Below are 20,946 nucleotides of genomic sequence, written 5' to 3' on the forward strand. Positions count from 1 at the left end.
ACTAACCAGTGACAACCTGCTTTCCGGTCTATTGTCCATGTCATCTGTTATGTTGACAACGATATCGGACTACGTTTGTTTTATTTGAACATGTTGTCTTCATTTTTGTTGTTTACCGTTTTCTCAAAATCATTCTCATACAATCGCTGAATCTTTTCAGAGAGCTTGTACGCTGGCGTTGGACAGCAAGTTGTTTCTGCAGGTTCATATGTAGCTGCTGTTGGTTGTAATCCTGTCTCTTTAAATGCTGTATGCGATTCAATTGATTCAATATCATCCGTTGTTGAACCTCATTTGAGACGATAGCTCTTATAAAAGCAGCCATATAACAACTTATGACCAAGCAAATTGATGAAAATATCTTTATATTTTCCAGTGATTATATGTTGTGCCGCTGGATACTGACGAAACAATTATCAATATAAGAATGACTAAAATACTCGTATTCATTTTTATATACATTCCGTCGGAATTAATCAACCTTTGCCTTTTCATTTGTAATAAATAGGTCATAAGGTAACACCAGCGACATTGAATTTGAAATAGTTTTCGAAATAAGACGCTGTTCTAATTATACTTAATTTCGCTATACGAATATCAATGAAATATTCGGATCATAATGTATTAATCTGTTTCTCTTATTCGTTTGTTTTGAAAATATTCGTTATATTACTATTAAGTGTAATTCCATTCGACCGTTTTAGTTCTAACTTTTTTCATCCCTTCTTATATCGCACAATTTATTTCATCTTTGCTGTGTCGTATCATTTATTAAATAAACACACTTATTTCATGAAAATTTACTCAAAATAACCTTTCATTTGGACCGGTGAATATCTCTTTAAATAACATTAACAATTATTGATGGGAAATTCTTGCAGATTCTATTTGTAAAAAATCTTTGACACAAATATGTTTTGGCGTGCCTGTTCGAGCCTGAAACCATACACAGAATAAACATGTGTACTCCAAATTAAGCTATTATTTGCGCGGCTAGTAATTCAACAACAAATTGTCAATAATATCAAAGAAATACGAACAGGGAATACAACTGCTTTATAGATTTTTTAGAGACTGATTTCAATAGAAGTATAATGAAAATTGCTGCTGTCTAGAGTGATGCAAAGAAAATGTGCAACATTTATTAATTAAATTTTCTTTTATAAAGCTGTGCTCAAAACAAAAATATTTTGGCGAAGTTTGTTTTTAAATACTTATTTCTCATTTAAGCGATAATTCTAGAAAAAACAGTAGTGATTCTTGTCAACGTGTTAATTCATGTTTACGACCTTCCTTTGCATATACAGTCTTGGAAGACTTTAACACTTATAAAATACAAGTACAGTACATTTAGTTCGGAATACTCAATAATCTCGTACATTACAAAACTTTGAAATAAATAGTTAAAACTGCAATGCTTGTACGTTTATATAAATAAACTTTATGATTAAACAATCATTACATTTACAAAGTTTACTTCCGTCCGAGAACAACTTGGTCTGAAACATTTTGCTGAAGTAGGAAACCGGAAAAAGTATTGTAATGGATACCAAAGTAGGATACATCAGCATCGTTGTTTTGGATGAAGATGTCGTCCCCTTTTTGAAGCACTAGCACTATTGTTTGACTTGAAGTGTCATATCCCGCTTCCGATCCACTGACGTACATGTAACTAACAGGGCTTCCATTCTTAACGAATTGAGCGTGACCATTGTTGTGGTAACGAGACATCAATGTGACGGAGAAAACGTATGTTCCGGATACAGGGGCGATAAAGTTTCCATTTAAGTTGTTGTAGCCATTGCCAACGTTGGTTACTACTCTGTCGAAAACAAAAGTCTGGGCAACTCCTGCGTGGTCCAAGTGGTTAGATAATGTGGCAAAGAAAGCTACGTTTTGTTCGTTTTCAACACGTCGAATTCTTGCACGGGTACTGTGAACGTCTTGAATTTGAAAGAAAAGTATAAACAATGCATTTGTATATAAATATATTCAAATGTGTCACAATAATAATTAGACAACTCGTGAATCCAAAATAAAGTTTGAACGCCTTCTAACATATCTATACAACATTATATAAACAAGTATGCTTTTACATTTACATGTCTCTCCGGTATTTAGAGTGTATATTCAATTAACCCGACTTCAATAGAATAACTTTTTTTTACAATTATCTTCCGTAACATTTCAATTTCTTAACTGTGTAGTGCTTAATATACCTTTTGAGGTTGCTAAAGGACCATGCGTTGTATTTTCCTTTTCGTCTGCCACGTTGATATCCCTATTCGGTTGAATTTGCTTTACTTTGACTCCGCTATCCTTACTTCCTCTCTGCTTGTTTACATATGATCTGATAATTATTTTCATACGTTCACTGAATTTTTCCAGAGAGCTCGTACGCTGACGTTGGACAGCCAGTTGTCTTTGCAGGTCCATATTCAGCTTGCTGTTGACTGGACTCACCTTGCTCTAAGTGCTCAATACGATTCAACTGGTTCAAAATCACTTGTTGTTGAGCCTCGTTTTCAGATGCCAATTGCTCCAGACGACCCAACAGTTGTTGGACAACATCCTCTGTTGACTCTAGACGACTCAGCAAATAATCTAGTTTATCCTCACTATGTTGAATAGGTTTTGTAGCATTAGATATAGACAGAAATGTTGACAATATCCAAACGATTACGATACTCATTTTTACGTCCATTCCGTTATAAATGTTTCGCAACCTACCTTATCAGTAAGTTCAAACTTTATCTTTATTAAAATTTCAACTTTGAACATGTACAATGTGAACTTTTAACATGTATAAATTTAAGACACAGTGTCGATTTGTTTTGGAAGAAAGCCTTGAACAACTGCAATTTTCTAATCAACTGTTTTACAACTAATTTCTTTATTACTTGTAATTACCACATATTGAAATAATATGTAGTATTTTATATTGTAAAAACATTTAAAATTATGATAAATTTAAATATTACAATAATTTCATACAAGATAGTCCTAATATCGCTCACCTGTATATGAATATTCGCCATAACAAGGAACAAGTATTATTGTAAATTATGAATGAAAACAGAAATACAATCTAAATCATAAACTGATATCTTATTTGTATCTGAAATAGTATATGTGTAAAAATGTTATTGCTGAGAAAAAACAACAGTTCCGTAAGATGTCACTGTTTGCTATACAAAATAAATGGTTTTCTTTGAAGTCACTGCCTGCTATGCAATTCAATCGTAGATTTACTCGTTGCTATGGAAAATTAATGTTTGCTTGTTTCTATGAAAATTTACAATTTGCTATGAAAAGTCAATGGCTGCTATGACGTTAATGGTTTTTCTAATTTTAATTAAATATATATAAAGATAATCTATGTTTCCCCTGGGGGGGGGGGGGCAATTTTGACAAGAGGGCTATAATCTACACAATATATGTAGATGTCCACGAGACAATGTTGCATACCAAATATCTAAGCTAAAGTCTCTATAGTATAATATATTTTTTGCTTCTCCTATAACCATAAAAGGAAAATAAATTACACCGTGGGCGGGGCCAATTTTGACTCCAGGGATTTTATTTGAAAAAAAATGCTATACAAGCACTAGAAGATGTTTCATGTAAAATATCTAAGCTCTAGCTCTTTGACTTTCTTAGAAGAAGATATTTTTTGTTTTTCCTATATACATATAAGAAAATCAATGACCACTTGGGCGGGACCAATTTTGACCCCAGGAATTTTATTGTCCCCCGCCTTTTCGAAGAAAAAAGGGGGATATAGAAATAGGCTCCGTCCGTCCGTCTGTCCGTCTGTCCGTCCGTCTGTCCGTCCGTCACACTTTCGTGTCCGGTCCATAACTTTGTCATTTATGAAAGGAATTTTTGATATAACTTGGCACAAATGTTTTATTATAATAAGACGATGTGTCATGCGCAACAACCAGACCCCTACCTCCAAGGGTCAAGGTCACACTTGCTCCATTCAGGTCACAATTGCCTATTTGAGGGTATATGTCGTGTCCGGTCCATAACTTTCTTATCTATGAAGGGATTTTGTAAATACTTGCCATAATTGTTCACAATAATCAGACGATGTGTCATGCGCAAAAACCAGTCACCTACCTTCAAGGTCAAGGTCACACTTGGAGGTCAAATATTAACATAGTCTGTTACAGGGTATATTTCGTGTCCGGTCCATAACTTTCTTATCTATGAAGGGATTTTGTAAATACTTGCCATAATTGTTCACAATTATCAGACGATGTGTCATGCGGAAAAAGCAGTCACCTACCTTCAAGGTCAAGGTCACACTTTGAGGTCAAATATTAACATAGTCTGTTACAGGGTATATTTCGTGTCCGGTCCATAACTTTCTTATCTATGAAGGGATTTTGTAAATACTTGCCGTAATTGTTCACAATTATCAGACGATGTGTCATGCGGAAAAAGCAGTCACCTACCTTCAAGGTCAAGGTCACACTTGGAGGTCAAATATTAACATAGTCTGTTACAGGGTATATTTCGTGTCCGGTCCATAACTTTCTTATCTATGAAGGGTTTTTGTAAATACTTGCCATAATTGTTCATAATAAACAGACGATGTGTCATGCGCTAAAACCAGTTGCCTACCTTCAACGTCAAGGTCACACTTGGAGGTCAAATATTAACATAGTCTGTTACAGGGTATATTTCGTGTCCGGTCCATAACTTTGTCATTTATCAAAGGAATTTGAGATAACTTGGCACAAATGTTTGTTATAATAAGAAGATGTGTCATGCACAACAACCAGACCCGTACCTTCAGGGTCAAGGTCGTACTTGTTCATTCAAGGTCAACATTGTCTATTTGAGGGTATATGTCGTGTCCAGTCCATAACTTTCTTATCTATGAAGGACTTTTGTAAATACTTGCCATAATTGTTAACAATAATCAGATGATGTGTCATGCGCAAAAACCGGTCACCTACCTCCAAGGTCAAGGTCACACTTGGAGGTCAAATACTTACATAGTCTGTTACAGGGTATATTTTGTGTCAGGTCTATAATTTTTTCATAGATCAAAGGATTGTGAAAATACTTCGCACAAATAGTCACTATAATAAGAGGATGTGTCATGCGCAACACCTGCATCCCTACCTCCAAGGTAAAGGTCACACTTAGAGGTCAAAAATTAACATAGTCTGTTATAGGGTATATTTTGTGTTGAATCTAGAACTTCTTCATAGTTCAAGGGATTTTGAAATAACTTGGCACAAATAGTCACAATAATAAGACGTTATGTCATGCACAACACCTGCTCCCCTACCTCCAAGGTCAAGTATAATTTTGGACTGAATGTCCTGAGATCCATACCTCAATCTTTTGAAATAGCACAATTTTATGCTTCATATAAAACTCCCGGGGCGGGGGACGTTGGTAACTCTGTTACAAATTCTTGTTTAACCAAACTTGGTAGAGCCCCGCTAGAAAATGTTTCATGCTAAATATCTAAGCTCTAGCTATTTGGATTCTTTAGAAGAAGATTTTTTGTTTATTACTTTATACAAATAAGAAAATATGGCGGGCGAATTTTGACCCTTGGGATTTTATTCGAACAAACAAATAAGAGACCCACAAGAATATGTTTCGTCCTAAATATCTGAGCTCGCTCTTTGGGTTTTATAAATTTAAAGAAGATTTTTAAGTTTTTTCTTTTCGTTGCCATGGCAACTAGAGTTCTGCATGGAATTCGTTTCTTTGAACAATTGTCAAAGGTGACCACCCAAGAAACATTCCTGTAAAGTTTTGATGAAATTAGCTTAGCGGTTGATGAGAATTCGAAGGTGCCGTTTAAAGTAAAAGTTTACGGACGGACTGACGACAGATGAACGGACGCACGCCGGACGAAAAGCAATCACAAAAGCTAGCCATGTTACTTTGTGACTGTTTTGTCATGCAAAAACATATACCACCAATGTCTTCAATTTTCAGTAATTGTCTGCATTTAAATAACTAAATTAATCAATGTCGACTTTACGTTATGTATCAAATATGAAACTATTTTTATAATCAAATCAGAGAGCTCATGTACAGTTTCATGTTTTACCAAAAGACTATTTTTGATAAGTTTTTAAAGTATTTTCTGTACAAACAGTTAAAGTCTATTTGAAGTACATGTAGAATAAGATAAGATATAATATTGCAATCATGGCAAAAGTGATACATCAGTCTATCACTGTCATGGTTAACAGAGGCAGAATTTTCATGACTATAACGCCGCCTTTCTTGTTACATGATTTGAAGCCGCGCTGCAGGAGTTGTTGACAAAAATGTGAAAATAAAGAGTTAAGTCATATAAAAGGAATATGTTAAAATACAATGAAATATGAATTTAACAAACTTGTCAACAAATTTTCCTGATATTTGCATATTGCCGTTGACTTTACTCCGTGACTTTTTAAATTTGTAAGATTTTGCATCTTAAAAAACAATAATGATACAAAAATGTATTCTTTACAAAAGACTGTCATATGACATAAAATTTGGACTTTTGATGAAAAGAGAATCATTTCATACTATATATTATATATTTCCAGCTCTTTATCGTAATGGAACTTACAAATCAAGTTATATTAAGCTTCATTCTTAATTTTTATGACAGATGAATTCAAAAACTAAGTAATATCAGTGTTCTTTCAATAAAGGTCAAGTACAATAATTCATTAACATCAATGCATTTCCACTTAAGTCTATTTAATGTATCATACATTAAAATGTTTCTCAATATCACGTCTTGTGAAAAAACAGTAATGCTATTTTTCAGTTGTGTGTACTATATCGCAAGTAACGGCCATATAAAATATCTTGTGGATATCTTTGTTTAATTAAGAAGCCTTCTGCTGCATTTCAGTAAATAAGTTAGAACTTTGTATTTGATTGCTTCATTGTAATGATAGCATAAGTGCCTTTTGTTTGTAAGACAATATCGAATTTAATGATGGTAGTTTTTTTTTAAAAATGTCATTGAGACCAATATAAGTTACTGTTATAAGTTCCTGATAACAATACATTGCAAATACTTTAAAATTGTAGATGATGTCTGTAATTGTTTGATATAAGTTTGACATTACGGTTGTAAGAAGTTGAACCAAATCACTATGAAATGCATTATTTGGCAAACAGCAATTGTAAAATAGAAATGTACTAAATAAATAAATCAGTCTAACATAACTGTTCTCATTAGGAATAAATGTCAGTATTCAATTATTAATGGTGTATAATATTTCAACAATTATCAAGTGCATAATGATATCTAATGAATTGTTTTACTTTATTTGTTTCAGACTTTTCAATATCCTTATTCCTAAAGCCGTTAAAACGATTTCATTGTTGTGTTATTTTAGTATCCCTAAAAATTTATCAATATTAATTTGATGTTCTTGTTTAAGTATCCATTCTGAATTACCACTTCGGCAATAATTTGAAATAGTTTTAGACTTTATATTTGATCCGATATTTCTCCAAGAAATCAATATCTAATTTTATTGGTAGCAGCCTTTTGTATAGTTTTTATTCTTTTCCCAGATATTTTACATATAGACCTTTGACATGATCACGCGTTTTGGATTATAACTATTGTACTTTGTTAAACACACAAATCTCAAGTCGTGCAAATTTAAAATGTAAAGAAACATTTACAAATTACTTACATAACTTTTATTTCAACCACAACATATCTTTTTACATTTATCTATTCTATTAATAATGTAGGCATTTTTTCAGTTAATCATGATGATAATATACGTTATTTGTTTTTGGATTTGAACAATGAAATTTATTGATTAAACCGGTTATTACGCTAGAACAGGTATCTTTGTGAACCGACAAGATGAAACCAACATGTTATATTGTACTGTGTGAGGCTACACATACCTTTTGTTTGATATATTATTTATACAATTGGCATACTTTATTGCATACTTGTCAGTGTAATAATTGAATTTTCACATTTCCATCAATGTGTCCGATATTGTATTTATTAACTGTTTAGTGGTCTTGTTCTTGTTGTCATATAGCTGGAGTACACGTCTATAGCAATGTTAACATTTCCAACTATCATTTCTTAAAATGTTAACAACTGTAAGCTGGTAAAAAATCACCCTTAACATACAGGATTTCTTCTCGAGCGTAAGCATATGTGCTACATGTTGACTGACTCTTGGTTAGCTGTTTTTAGGCTGAAAATGTCAATGGAAATAGTTAAAGTTTGTGTTGTTGTTTTTTTTTTTATAAAATCGTCTTTGTGATATTAAGTTAGAACTTGTAAAATCTTGTAGTAAAATTTGATGAAAATTCTTAATATGATATTTTTGTATCACGAGTATCTATGATAAAGGTGAACTATTAAAATTATATGTAGAACCTATATATTTTTCGCTCGCAGTTGTCAAACTTACGTCTCCATCTATCATACATTATCTACTGATGTAGCATTATTTAGATAGATATTGTAAGCGTATTTGTTTTTTATCTGTGATTGTATTTTTATTGCTAAAAGATAAAGAAATAAGAAATATTCAAAGTGACTTATTGATGACGATCACGTGCCATCTATTCACGGTGACATAATTGAAGCCATTTCTAAAAAAAGGAAAATCTGTTTTTCTTTTGACAGGAATATTTTCAAAGTGGAGTACGAACATTGAAAAGGTAGGCTTGTCGTTGGATATTCTAAGTTTTGAATTTACAATGTAATGATGGAACTTCAAAGGGTTATTCAAAGCCAAAGGAATTTCGTTAGATAACTAAAATAATATAGCGTTTTATATAGTTTGATTTTCAAGAGAACGGTTTTACAGATTATATTTTTACATACGTTCTTATAACGAATATTATTTGTTAATTAACTGTCTAACATATTTTCCTTTTAATATACGTTGTTATAATGTTAAGAACAGTCTTATCACTTGGTTTGTTTCATTGAAATTTTCTTTCATACATTGTTTTGATGTGCAATGTTTAACTTAAGAACGATTATAGATATTACAAGGTTGTTACAAGATTGTTACAGCATTGTTACAAACAGGGTCTTTTAAAAATTTGAAAGATCCTGTTACAAAACGTACGAAAATTGCAAATGAATGAAAATGCTGTACATGATTGAAACATATATGAAAGTAATAGAGCACAGGCCCTAAAATGGAATGAAATCAGAATTTATAGGGTTACATAAATGTAACAAGGTTATTACTTAGTTGTTACAGCATTGTTACACAAATTGGAAATGAAATGAAATTTTAGTATATTTTTTATCCTTCAAGTGTTACGCCACAGGCCTTAAAATGAACAGAAATTGGAATTAATAGCGTAACATAGATGTTGCAAGGTTGTTACGTTGTTGTTAAATCATTGTTGCAAAAGTTATGAGAAATTAGAGTAAAATGAAAATATAATATATAATTGTTACAGATGTTACAGATGCTACAAGTGTTACAGGACAAGCGCCTAAATTTCTTAGAAATTGAATTAAATAGGAGTACATAGATGATACCGTTTTTTAAGTAGAAGAAGTCATAAAAATGGTACAGCTGTCATATGTGTCACATAGATGCTATTCATTATCCCTCATGTACAGACACAATCAAACCGAGTCTGCAATTCTCTTGTATTTTTGTTGTGATTAATGCTTCCGATGGATCACTTTGTTTCCAGATTTTATACTTCACAACAGCAGCCTGTCAAGTGATGCGTGGCAGCTGTAAAAAAGTTGCCCCGTACTTCACTTCAGTGTTGTTATATTTTTCTGTTTGATGCCAGCACTATTAAGTGTTGAGAATTGAGTACCGATCAATCCGGTGCTAGGGGGCGTGAGGGATGTTGTATGTATTCATTATCCCTCATGTACAGACTCAGTCAAACCGAGTCTGCAATTCTCTTGTAATTTTGTTGTGATTAATACTTCCGAGGGAATACTTTGTTTCCAGATTTTTATACTTCACAATAGCAGGTGTCAAGTGCTGTGTGGCAGCTGTAAAAAGTTGCCCCGTACTTCACTTCAGTGTTGTTATATTTTTCTGGTCCTTCGGGATCATTGATGCCAGCAATATTAAGTGTTGAGAATTGAGTACCGCTCAAGCCGGTGCTAGGGGGCGTGAGGGATGTTGCATGTATTCATTACCCCTCATGTACAGACTCATTGAAACCGAGTCTGCAATTCTCTTGTAATTTTGTTATGTTTAATGCTTCCGAGGGATCACATTTTTTCCAGATTTTTTTACGTATATGTTACTTATATTCGACTTGGCGTTACATAAGCGTTTCAATATATTAGCCTATTATGTGCATTATCGAACCTTCTCGAGTATGTTTCAATAAACTAAAAACACTAGTGTCAGATGAGGAAATAAGACTCGAACCAACGAACCCTGTGTTGAGAGGTAGACATTTTCATTACCAGACGACTGCTCTTCTTGTAATATGAATTGTAAATGTTGAGAAGAATGTAATGATCAGTACGTTTTATTGATATCTGCGTATTGCTGTCGATTATAAATATCCTGAAAATTGTATAGCTTTAAGTTTAATTAAATAAAAATAAGACATAATATAGAATTTCATGATAATTAGGCCACTCAATAATAAAAAATGATGATGCATCAATTATATTCTCTTAATAGATAGTCGTATGGCATAAAGTTCCGCAAAACTGGAAATTTGATGTTATATATTTTCAGCTCTTTCATCTTAACGGCGCTTACAAATAAAATGACATTAAGCTTCATTCTTAAAGACAGATAAAATGAAAACTAAGTATTATTGTTCTTTTAATACTTGTTAAGCGTTACACTTCATTAACGTCAATACACTTCCACTTAAGTCTGTTTAATGTATCATACATTCAAATGTTTCAATATCACTTCTTGGGAATAAACAGTCTATTTCCAATAATGTGTAATATATCGCGAGTAACGACCATATATATATATATAGCATGAGTATAGCTTTGTTTAATTAGGAAGACTTCATCTCTATCTCCATTTATCTGTGTATCTTTGTATTTGATCACAGCTTCATTATAATGATGCCCTAAGTGATTTTTTAAGACAATATCGAATTCAATTATGTTTGTTTTCATAAAATGACATTCAGATTAATATTAGTAACTGATTTTTTGCAAAAACAATAAAATTGAAGATGATGCCTGTAATTGTTTTAAATAGTTTTGACATTATCGTATTTAGAAGTTGAAGCAAATCACTATAAAATGCATTAATGGCAAACCACAATTGTTATATAGTGGTCTAATAAATAAATCGAGGTAACAAAACTGTACTCACTAGGACTAAATACAGAATTCATTGATTTTTAATATTTCTACAAGTGTCAAGTGCATAATATTATCAAATGGATTGCTTTTTATTCATTTCAAACCCTTTATCATTCTTACTCTTAGTTCTTAGAACTATTTAATTGCTGTGTTATTTTAGTATCACTTTTAAATTACCAATATTTATTTGATGTAGTAAGTTAAGTACCACAAATAATTAAGAATTGTTAAATGTAAATGAAATTTTGTTTATCCAGATAAATCTCCAAGGAAGCAATATATGATATTATTGGTAGCAGCATCTTGTAGGATCTTTATTCGTCTTCCTTCCACACATAATATGCAAAGTTTTAACATGGTCATACGACCCATGGCTTGTAAACAGTTTGAAAATTTTAAACACTTAGAAGAATTATATCTGTATATTTCTCAATGTTTAATTTTTTATTTGCATTTATTCACCTTACATCTTTAATCTTTTAAGATACATTTACAAAATAACTCGTGTAACTTTTATTTCAACCTAAACATATGTTTCAACATTTATCAATTCTGAGAAGAATTTTTGGCATTTTTGCACTTAATCATCAACGTTATTTGTTTTTGGATTTAAACAATGTACTTGATTGAATGACTCGATTAAACCGGTTATTACGCCTAGTACAGGTATCTTTGTGAACGCTTCTAGATATGATGAAATACATTGTATTGTCTGGGGCTAGCTACAAATAACTTTTGTTTGATATATTATTTATACAATTGGCATACTTTATTGCATACTTGTTAGTGTAATAATTGAATTTTCACATTTCCATCATGTATCCGATATTGTATTCATTAACTGTTTAGTGGTCTTGTTTGTGTTGTCATATAGCTGGAGTACACGCTATATTAACATTTCCAACTATCATGTCTTAAAATGTTAACAACTGTAAGCTGGTAAAAAAATCACCCTTAAAATACAGTCAACTTTAACATGCAGGACCTCTTCTCGAGCGTAAGTATATGTTTACTCTTGGTTAGCTGTTTTAATGGACAGATAGTGTCAAAGGAAAAAGGTTACAACTTGTGTTGTTTAATAAATAAACTATGTGATATTCAATAAGAACTTGCTAAAAGTTGGTGTAAAATTTGATGAAAAGAATTAATAAGACATTTACAAAATAATGAAATGTGTTGTTTATGAGTAGCTATATGATAAATGTGAATTGTTAAAATAATAAGTAGAAACTATATGTTTTCGCGCGTAATTGTGTTACTTATGTCTCCGGCTATAATAATACATTATCTAATAATGCAGCATTATTTAAATAGTTATTATAAGCATATTTGTGTTTTTATCTGTGAGTGTATTCTTATTGCTAAAACGGATAAAGAAATAAATGAAAATTCAAAGTGATTTATTGATGACGATCAGGTGTCAACAATTCAAGTTAATATAATTAAAGTCATTTTTAAAATAGGAAAATATGTTTTTCCTTTTGACAAAGATTAATGTTTCACTGTCTTTCAATTACTACTCGTACAAATTGTTTTCTCTCATGGCTTGTGTTGGAAATATAACAAATGAAGATGAATTCAACTAATGAAGACGTTTTCTCATTGCATCAGAGACAGAGAGGGAAAGAGAGAAGACAGAAATTGTGTTAGGGAAATATGGATTATTTACAAAGTGGAGTACGAACACTGAAAAGGTAGGCTTGTCATTTTATATTCTAAATTCGGAAATGTAATGATTGAACTTCAAAGTGTTATCTAAAGCACGAGGTATTTAGTTTGATAACTCAAATAATGTAGATTTTTAAATGCTTGATTTTCCAGAGAATGGTCTTACAGATTATTCTTATAACGATGGTTTATTTGCTAAAGAACGGTCTAAAAGATTTTTTTGCATCCGTTATAATGAGACGGACTGATTCACGAAAGAACGGTCTTACAGATCATATTTTTTACATACGTTCTTATGACTTGGAGTAGATGTTCGTTTTCTTTTTGCAAACTCGAAAGTCTCGAAAACATTGTTAAATACGGTTACTTTTATGAAGCTTTTTGTAAAGATATATACGTTACTTTTATTTATAAACTAATTGATTTTAAAAATTGAATTGAAGGCTTAGCTGTTGCAACTGTAACAAGTTTTATTTTAATACTATAAAAGTTAAATTTACTACAGAAAAACAAAAACAATTAACTACAGATAACAAAATCATAAAAAAGGGTATCTTTCTATAGGTATCTAAATTATTTATTTTTTATAAACTAAGTGTACACTTTTCACTTATCAAAGTTGTTTATACTTGATGAAGATTAAGTATTTGACATGAAAGAAGCGCGTTTCTGGATTCAAGATTTTATTTTATTTTAATAAGTTAAAATAAATACTGATCTTATCAGAAAAGATGTTGTTTAAGATAGCCTTACTATGTACAGAAATTACCAATACATGTCAAATACAAAGAAAATAATCTAATGATTATTATAGGTATATATTATGGTATTATGATAATAAAACATTGTGCATAAAATATGTTATGTGTCCCTTGTATAGAAAATACCATAAAAATGTTTGATGTTTTGAAATACTAATAGTTCAGAATGGAGGCTTTAAAATATTGATTAGAATATTTTAGACATTACACCATTTGCTGCTATTCATCTGTTTTCATCAAAGTAAAGTTCCCGCATTTCTATCTGAATCTGAATTACCTTTATCACCAGTCTAAAATCTTAAAATTAACAGTAACAAAACTAGTGTTTGTGTGAAGCATGAATTATTGTAATACATTCACAACTTGTGTATATGACATAAAATATGTCATAAAATATATTCTGACATTTCCGTTTTGTTTTGCTTGCAGTTATACATGTTGCATAAATATTTATGATTTGTTAACAAATAAATAAAACAATCATTAACATAGATAACATCAATAAATCTATGCACATTTTTAAAAAAATCGAAATGTAGCACTTATAATAAAAGAATAAAATATGACTAGAGGAAGTTATTTAGAATTCAAGGAAATAATAATAATAATAATAATAATAATAATAATAATAATAATGATGATGATGATGATGATGATGATGATGATGATAATTATGATAATGAAATAATAAAAATAATAATAATAATAATAATTATAATGATAATAATAATAATAATAAAAAGAAGAAAAAGAATAAGAAAAAAAATTAACGAGCAAAATATGAAGAAAAAGTCGCAGATTTTATGATGCTGATTAAGCGTGCCTTAAATGCATATTCAGAAACGCAATCAATATGCCTTATCTCTAAACCCAAGATTCAAATGGCAAATAAGCAATCCCTATAGTAATACATTTTGGTTTACTTTCCTATAAGTTTAGCTCTATTAGCGAAGAAGATTTCAGGAGCATTGTTTGAGGCACTAACGGCATCTTAATAAAATTTAACAGTCAAGCTGATCGAATTAATCATCTGATGAAACTATTCAGAAAAAAGACATTTAAATTTCCCACCTTAAACACACAGTACCGAGTTCCTTTCACAACATTTGGTTAAATAGAAATTACAATATACATGTAGTGATTAAAGCAGTTACAAATTTATTAGGACTGAGTAAAATAAAATAGTCAAAAGCTAAAATTACATATATTTTTGGTAGATAAGACAACGTATTGACGATTATTATCAGTCTTGAAATTTATCATGTCATATTATGATATAATGGCATATTCAACAGACGTGTTTGACCATGCATTTTCTTTGTAATAGACATACGATTGCAAACAGAAACAATATTTAAATATCACATCAAACCGAGGGTGATGGAACGAAATGTTTACCCGAAACAAATGGTGTTAACCAATGCAAGTGTTAGTATATGTACTAAATAGTTCAGACTAGGTATCATAATAATTACTATTATTATCCCCCTATTGTCCAAACAAATATGATATAATAATATTAAGGAAACATTTACAGCACTTGGTATTTCACGATTAGGTTACATGTCAGAGTAATATATTTAGATATAATATAAAAAGTATGATATATGAAAAAAGAAGCTTAATGACAAGTCATCTTATATTACGCTCATATACAATACAATCACAATTACATTTGTATTTGTTAGCGAAAATCTCCCGAAAAATGTTAGAAAAATGCATAATTCAAGTTGAAATATCACCAGAAAACATTACTATTGAGTTGATATCATAATTCTTCTATACATACATCTAATTTGACCGCCATGTTGACCCTTAAGTAGTAGGACATAAACATAAGATAATTATATAAAACTGTTTTTATACATGTTGTAAACTTGCTTGTATTTCAAATAAATGACGGTTTTTACTGCAATGTCTAATTTTATAGGATAATGAAACAGTCGTGTAACGTATTTTTTGTTTGTCGTTTTATTTTGTTGGTATTATATATGAGTGGTTTTTTTTGTTGTTTTTTTTTTGGGGGGGGGGGTTGGGGGTGGGGGGTGGAGAGGGCTGTAATTTAATCTAAAATGTCTTTGGATGAAACACGTTTGTAAGATAAAAGGCAATATTCAGCAACTAAGATTTTTAATATCAATATCCTTTTAATATACAAAATGAAAATACCCGTGTTGCTTATTAATTAATCATTATTGAATGAAAGAAGTATTTCTGTATTTTGATTTGATGTAGCATTGTTTAACAACATAATAAGCAGAAAATTTAAGACCGAAATGGACTACTACATAGCAAATTGGATCTCTAGTCAAGTTATGATAAAGTTACAATTTTAATAAATCTTCAGTGTCAGTGTTTTGTCCGACTGAGAATGGATAATTTATAATAATATCATGTTCATACATTGTTTGTACAGATGTATACAACTAAATGACATTAGCCCAATACGTTCTTGAAAAATCGGTCGATAACCAAGATTTTGTACTTCATTCAGATCACTTGAATAGTGATTCATTTAAAGATAAATATTATAAAGTGTGGATTATACTTGTGTCGAAAACATAATAACTGCTTGTTTCAGTTGATATTGTATGGGCTATTTTTCAGGCATAGTATATCAAATATAACTGATGCTATCAGGAGCCATATACACCGGGATTCATTCAGTGGACTAGGGCGACATCTCTTCTCAACTAACAAAGCAGATCTTACATTGAAAAATGCTGCATTTGCCAGGTAAACTGTTGACAAACACCTTTAATAACATTTTTGATTATGTCCTCATGTTTTAAAACAAAAATTAAATTACCTTAATATTTTGAATAATACAGCTAGCGATGTAAGTTAGATTTAAAGCCAGCAGAAACAGAATGAGTGTATTTAGTAACCTTGCTGATGAAAATAACATCCCGATTATGTGTTTGTTATAATTATACATAATTACTAAAAGCAAACGGAAAAAGGGTCAGATTCAAATTTTGACAAGATATTCAGTTGTTGAAACAAAACATATTATTGCGACAAGATATTGATATAATAAAAACGTTCTTTTTAATTTCTAGATGTTTTCTGGTTCTTTTTTATCTTTTATTTCAGTGTATCGACTGCCATTGTTCATTTATTTCAAAAGAAGAAATTACAAGAAAATGAACTATCAGCTTTGCAGGAATCTGTACGGTAGGCAATACACATTTGTCTTTGGCCGAAGGAAACTCCGGAGGTTATAGTTAACATTTCTGATATAGTCTTTAGAGGTGCTGTAATAAAGGTTAATAGTTGTGAACGTACGTTTGGTTCAATATTGATTTACTTATCGATATCCAGTAATAATAGTGTAGTGATTGGATATTATTAGATATATGATATGAATGTACAACAACCACATTCTTTGGTTGCTTTAAGTTTATCAGAATGCTGTTAAAACGTCAATGTATAAAATACTTCAATCTTAAAGTTAATTGGGCATGAATTATTTCTCATTCCCATATGAGGGCAAAATATACCGTTTGTTGTTCTTGTATAGTCCTGAAATTGAATAAATCAATAAATCAAGAAACTAACTTTAACTTCTATTTTCTTTAAACTTTTCAACTTTTTTAACCATTGTGTGTTAAAATCATTGTCATAAAAACTCAGTTTATGCAAGCAGATCTGATGAAAATCAAACGACTTTTATTTGCAAGTTGCACCTTTGTTAACCATTGATATCCCTTTTGTCAATTGAAATACGAATAGGTGAACTAGATGTTTAGTAGAAAGAAAATCATATTTTTATATTTCTATATTAATATACAACAATATAAAGTATTCTTTACTGCTTTAAATATTTATTGAACTTTGCTAATCTATTTTTGATATTTGCTTTTTTAAATCACAAGAATTGTTATCCTTTATGATTCTGGTGTTTAATTGAAAAACATTACAATTGATTTTTAGAACTGATTTGAAATGTGCTCTCGACTAAATTTGATCGGCTGTGAAGTTGAAATAGAACATTATTTTATGTTAATTTCTGAACGAATCATTTTGATCTTCGGTTTATTCTATAAAACTATTCTTACAATATCTTCAGGAATCTCACCACGACGGAGGCAGGGCCTCTAATCTACGATTACTACAAGGTGTGACGCAATTATTCAAATCTTCTTTTGTGATACATTATTCATTTAAACTATAGAAAGTTTCAAGGGAAAAGACAGCCAAACATTAATCCTCTTACAGGGAAACAAATTAACTTAAAATAACTCGTAGCAACAGATTGATTAAGTTCCCTGTTTCTTGCATTTGTCTAAAGAATTTAAACTCAATATTTTACTGGAAATCGCAAATGGTTTGTTGAAATTTCATTCCTTATATTTTCATTGAGTATAACATTTTAAGACTGGGAATTAAATGGTACTTAAGTCGGTGTTAAGTGCATGAGAGACTTTGCATTTTACATTATCTCTAGTAAACGGACACAGTCAAACGGGTCTTTGATTTTGAACAGTTTTTTAAGTCATTGCTCTTGAAGGATGGATCTTTCTTTTCCAGAATTTTAATTGCTTAAATTTATACATCGACATAATGGTAAGTATGTTAAACATATACCTTGATATTTTTCTTAACATTTTTTCAGGACAAACTTATAAAGAAAGGAATGGTCATAATTCGTGAACAAATAAAACACGAAACTGGTATATAACATTCATATTAGATTTCACAAGATTCTTATTTGAAAAAACGTGAAACACATGATTGGAATGTATTTGAAATATTTTAATTATACCCGGTAAACAAAATATATTTAATTTTCTATTTCACTATTTCACAAAATTATTTATTCTTCAACGTTGAGCTGTTTCTTCATAACAATCGCATTTTCCATCTTAGCATTTGATCAGTTATCTTAACGAGTTTAAATATAGCCATCTCTATGTAACATATTGATTGAATAATTGAATAATTGTATTTTGATATGTAATGTTTTATCAGCACAAACACATATTTATTTACATATAGTTCCGTTTTTGATACACGATAGTTTTACCGTCATAATACAACAAGAACGTTCGAAAATGTGTTGTTTATTTTACCCGGTTTCCTTTCCAGGGCTTACACTTTTAACCCTTTTGGAAGAAGAATGGAACTACTTTTACGGAGAAATACTACCGGTTTTATACGCACTTTTGCACCAAGTTGAAGTATGTATACAGATGAATACTTTTGTCAAGTTAATTAGAATGTAATTTTGTATTTTGTACCTAATGATTAATAAAATGACAACCTTTCTGCGTTGATTTAATAAAAACACTAAGGTTAGATATTTTAATATATTTGGTCAACATTTATAATGGTGAGCATATGTATGAACTTGCAATTTTTATACTCGTACATAAAATGTAAGGAATGTCATGTTTCATGGACAGTATTTGCAAAAAACCATAAGTAGATATCTATTTAATATAACCGTTCTTTTTTCAGACCAAAACGTATACGATAAAACAAGTGTCTTTATTGGAGTTTAGAAACACTGTTTTACTTAAGTTACCAATAAAGGGTATAGTCTTTGTTATACATTTTCTTCAATTATATAAAATATGAACAGTAAAGCGTAATATTTTTACAAATTTAGCATTTCCTGTTTTGTTATTGGCATAAACAGTCTCTATATTTTTCTCTGATTTTAAAGGTCGTTTCTAAATATCTTACACATTTTCCTTCTTTTAGATGCCTTGCCTTACTTATCGCATTCAGACCCAGTTTGTGCAATCATAAAACAGATGTTGTTAGTTTTGCATGGGGTTCACGAGAATCCATACACGCTTAACTATTTAGCGTTGGAAAAACTAGTCGCTAGAGTGACCTCCCCCCATTTAGGCGTAATGGGACTATATAATGGTGGAAGTGAACCTGTATTAAATACTAATTATAGAGGATTAACAAGACTTGCGATACCGGTGATACGTGAGTATATTAAAGTTCCATTCACAATGGCTATATTTACAGATGTTTCACAAGACAATAAGCACAAATACTTTCTTGAAAACTATGGACCAAGGACAATATGTTGTTCTTAAAACTTATTTTACATAAAGTTCAAAATACATCTCTTCGTTCGCAATACTGCCAAAGACATTTCATTAGAATTTTGTTGAATTATATACACTGATAGTTTTTGGTGTCAGAAATACAAATTTCAAAACTATATTTTGGAAGTTTTGTTATTGCACCATCTTTAATTATGATTATTATTTTGTTACCAATGTTTAGAAATTTCAAATGAAACACACGATTCAGACGACAAAATAACATCAGCTTAAGACCAAGATACAAGAACAATGACCTCAACACAACCAAACCGTTTACGTCATAATCGTAGTTCTGGATTTCTACAACATACGCTGTTAATGAACAGGACAGAGGTCAAATTCGGCGAAACAGTATAGCCACTTCTTGACAGCTTGTCAACGTACGAAGAACAGCATTTTCAACAATTTACAATGTCCTTAGAAAACAAATAGTAATTTGGAATTTCGATAACTGGTTTAAAGAAGATGACAAAAAAATTGAAAACAATTATCTTGTTATACCAATATATCGTTATCATATGGTATGAATCCTATCACGTTTGAACCATTTTTAGCGTCAAATATAAATGAGAAAGCGAAGACATTAAAGTACAATGAGGGATATCCTACATGCTGTTATTTAATGGAATATACTGTACCTACAAAGTCAATGAAAGGTGATAAAGATCCGACTGTCATAGACACGTTCAATATTGTAGTGAGTGATAAAATTCCAAAGTATCATGTATGAATGTTCACCTGAAATTATGAATGTTCTAATGAAAGTATCAATGTTCACATGAAAGGTATTTACTTTGATGATAGCCATCAAGGACTGACAGTAGATCAAAAGATAGAAGAGTTACATATCACCTTTGAAAAAGAGAACTGGAAGACGTGAAATTACCCACTGGCGAATTCAAACCTTCATTTGTACTACAAAATCAAATCGTACAACATATGAACCGAATGATTTTGCAGAACACAGAAAATGAAAAACATTGACGTATTTAAAGCAACGCACAGAAGCGAAACAAAAGAGAATAAAAAAACATTTGTCCAACGTTGTTTATAATTGAGTTATGCGTCCGACTTATCCAACAGGAAATCATATAATTTAATATTGAGAGTCCTCTACATAAATTATGTCTATAACTGA

At 30.8% G+C, this 20,946-nt stretch overlaps 2 protein-coding genes across 2 annotated transcripts; one reads left to right on the plus strand and one right to left on the minus strand.

Annotated features, from left to right (window-relative positions):
* Nucleotides 1-1,410: 1,410 nt before the first annotated feature.
* Nucleotides 1,411-2,738, minus strand: LOC132748016 (complement C1q tumor necrosis factor-related protein 3-like). Its single transcript, XM_060737560.1, has 2 exons — nucleotides 2,220-2,738; nucleotides 1,411-1,943 (listed from the first exon to the last, which is right to left on the minus strand). Exons 1-2 carry the CDS (start codon nucleotides 2,434-2,436, stop codon nucleotides 1,474-1,476), a joined length of 687 nt encoding a protein of 228 aa, XP_060593543.1. The 5' UTR covers nucleotides 2,437-2,738; the 3' UTR covers nucleotides 1,411-1,473.
* Nucleotides 2,739-12,816: 10,078 nt separating this feature from the next.
* On the plus strand, nucleotides 12,817-20,538 carry LOC132748025 (uncharacterized). Its single transcript, XM_060737574.1, has 6 exons — nucleotides 12,817-13,002; nucleotides 16,345-16,473; nucleotides 16,834-16,914; nucleotides 17,810-17,858; nucleotides 18,356-18,413; nucleotides 20,363-20,538. The coding sequence occupies exons 1-6, from the start codon at nucleotides 12,965-12,967 to the stop codon at nucleotides 20,536-20,538; spliced, it is 531 nt and encodes a 176-aa protein (XP_060593557.1). The 5' UTR covers nucleotides 12,817-12,964.
* The last annotated feature ends 408 nt before the right edge of the window (nucleotides 20,539-20,946 follow it).

The sequence above is a fragment of the Ruditapes philippinarum genome, unplaced genomic scaffold, assembly GCF_026571515.1.
Source record: "Ruditapes philippinarum isolate M1 unplaced genomic scaffold, ASM2657151v2 ctg2495_1_1_1_1, whole genome shotgun sequence".
Lineage (NCBI taxonomy): Eukaryota > Metazoa > Mollusca > Bivalvia > Venerida > Veneridae > Ruditapes > Ruditapes philippinarum.